Source organism: Trypanosoma conorhini (genome assembly GCF_003719485.1).
Source record: "Trypanosoma conorhini strain 025E chromosome Unknown Tco_14.4_contig_01473, whole genome shotgun sequence".
NCBI classification, from domain to species: Eukaryota; Euglenozoa; class Kinetoplastea; order Trypanosomatida; family Trypanosomatidae; genus Trypanosoma; species Trypanosoma conorhini.
Genome location: NW_021705574.1, coordinates 1 through 2,248, shown reverse-complemented (window position 1 = coordinate 2,248; position 2,248 = coordinate 1). Strand labels below are relative to the sequence as shown.

General features: G+C 59.3%; 2 protein-coding genes across 2 annotated transcripts, besides 2 other annotated features; one reads left to right on the top strand and one right to left on the bottom strand.

Moving 5' to 3' along the window:
* Positions 1 to 67: 67 nt before the first annotated feature.
* Positions 68 to 110: a sequence feature (A-rich).
* Positions 111 to 212: 102 nt separating this feature from the next.
* Positions 213 to 569, bottom strand: Tco025E_10110 (uncharacterized protein; the record flags this gene model as incomplete). Its single annotated transcript, XM_029376899.1, has 1 exon — positions 213 to 569. The coding sequence occupies one exon, from the start codon at positions 567 to 569 to the stop codon at positions 213 to 215; it is 357 nt and encodes a 118-aa protein (XP_029222985.1).
* Positions 570 to 596: 27 nt separating this feature from the next.
* Positions 597 to 652: a sequence feature (A-rich).
* A 69-nt stretch (positions 653 to 721) lies between these two features.
* Positions 722 to 1,804, top strand: Tco025E_10109 (putative mucin-like glycoprotein; the record flags this gene model as incomplete). Its single annotated transcript, XM_029376898.1, has 1 exon — positions 722 to 1,804. The coding sequence occupies one exon, from the start codon at positions 722 to 724 to the stop codon at positions 1,802 to 1,804; it is 1,083 nt and encodes a 360-aa protein (XP_029222984.1).
* Between the last annotated feature and the right edge of the window lie 444 nt (positions 1,805 to 2,248).

Here is a 2,248-nt window from a genome sequence, read left to right as displayed (position 1 = left end):
GTCCATCGTGTTGCTGCGCTTCCCCACTGCTCGGTGGACGCGCCCCTACGCTTCGGCTTCATTGGGGTTTGTTTTTGTTTTTGTTTCTCTGCTTGTGTTTGTGTTGTTTTGGGTGCCCGCACACTTTTTGCAGCCCGTGTGTGTGTGTAAGATGCACTCTGCAAAGGAGGAGGGCAACTTTGTTTTGGCTTCAATCGACTGTTTTTGTTCATTTATTCCGCTTCGGTGGCAGGCGGTGCGGAGAGGCCACGGGAGACGTGCTGCGGCGCGCGGCAGGGGAGGGCGGGGGAGGGCAGTGCATGTTTTCTCTTTTTTCGCGGTGTTGCACCGCGCTGGCGGGCGCGAAACCTCTCCCATTGGCGGGGCGGTCTTGTCGGCAGCTTCAGCCTGTGGGAAAGCCGCACTGCCGCCCCGAGTCCCACCAGTCTTCTCCTGCCGTTCATTCCCCTCCACTCACTGCGCCTCGGCAGGCACACAACCACACGGCACGGCACAAGTTGCAGGGCACGTGGATGGTCCCTGTTTGCAGTCGGTGCTGGCAGTGCCGTGTGCGGCTTTCTCGTGTGCATGTGGCTGCGTGAACTCGGTGGGCCGCCCTCTTTGTGCTATTTCTCTTTTCTCTTTTCTCTCTCTCTCGTTCGCTCTTTTTCTCCTGCCTCCGCCTTCCCCGCCGCCTTGAAGCTCACTGTCCCCGGCGACTCTACGGCCAATATTTTGCCTGATGGCAATGGCGGTGCGTCGCCGTGCGGTGTGCGCCCTGGCGCTCCTCGCGCTGCTCTGCGGCTGCGGGGCGAACGCTGAGGGGGCTCAGACGACCGGGGATGTGAATGTGTCGGTGCATGTTTCGGTGGAGGTGTCGTGCTCGGCCACCGGCAACGAGTTGCGTTGGCGCGTTGCTGACAAGGGCGATTCCACTGCCTGGAGGGAGTGTCCGCAGGCAGTGACGGGTGCGGGGGGCATTGAAGGCGCTGCTGCCAGCAATACCCTCTGCCTCGTTGCCGGTTCGGTGTACCTGGACACGTCCCTGACGCGGAGCTGCCCTCCGTCCGCCACAGATGGAGACACGAACAAAGTTGTTGCGTTCACGATGAACTGTACGGCGGCCGAAAACAGCGCGCTGCACAATCTGTCGAGGAGCGAAAATGTCACCATCAGTCCAACGGACAATCCACTCGGCGGGTCCGGCGGTTGTGACCTCCCAAACTCCAGTCAACCCGCGACTGAAGCGCAGTCTCTACCACAACAACCTCCAGGACAACAGCAACCAGCAGGCACACAACAACAACAACTGCCAGCACCTTCAGCTCCTGTCAAGACTGAGCACGCGGACAATCCGCCAGGCGGCAGTCGGCTGGTGCCCAATGAACCCACTGATTCTGCAGGGCTGCCGGTCAGTGCGTCGGAACGCAGAGCTCAGGAACCATCGGCAAAAGGTCTTCAGACAACACCAACGCCGTCGGTTGGCACTGCGGCTTCGCCAGCACAGACAGCAGACGGGGCAGCCGATGCACCCGGAGGTACACAAACACCTTCAACCCCCCAAGACCGATCTGGCACGCCCAACGCCGCCCCTGCCGCCGGCGACAATAAAGGAACCACCACTACTACTACTACGACGGCGACCACCCACAGTTCGAGTGATGGGAACGACGCGAAAAGCAACGCGGACGGCAGTGCCACCAACAGCAATACCACTCAGAAGGCCGTGGCGAACGCTGCGGATCGCAGTGCCACCTCCACTTTGTTTGTGCGTGCACCTCTCATGCTGCTCCTCACGGCTGCCCTTGCCTGTGCTGCTGGGTAAGTGGTGAGGGGCAAAAGGTATTCGCACCCACACACCCTGGCAGGGGCGACGCGTATTATTTGTGTGCTCATTTTGCTTTTTGTCCCTTTGGGACAATTCTTCTCTCCCTCCTGTGCCCTGAGGGAAGGTTTCTTTTTTTTTGCTTTTCCACCCCATGCACGTTTCCACGGGTGGCGCACCCTTTTCCCCTCCTGTTTGCGGCTGCCCCCCGCACACACACACGCAGACACACGCGGTGCCGGCCTCGTGGCTGTGCGTGTGGTTGTGTGTGCGACCGGGGCAGTTGTTTCTTTTATTCGTGCAGGGATTAAAATATACATGCATCTCTCACAGTCCTATTGGGATGCGGGACACGTGAAAGTGAAGGAACACCACCTGCCGAATTAACTCGTTTTTTTGGGGGCTCCTGCGGTGATCATTCATTTTTCTTCTCTACGCTCTTTT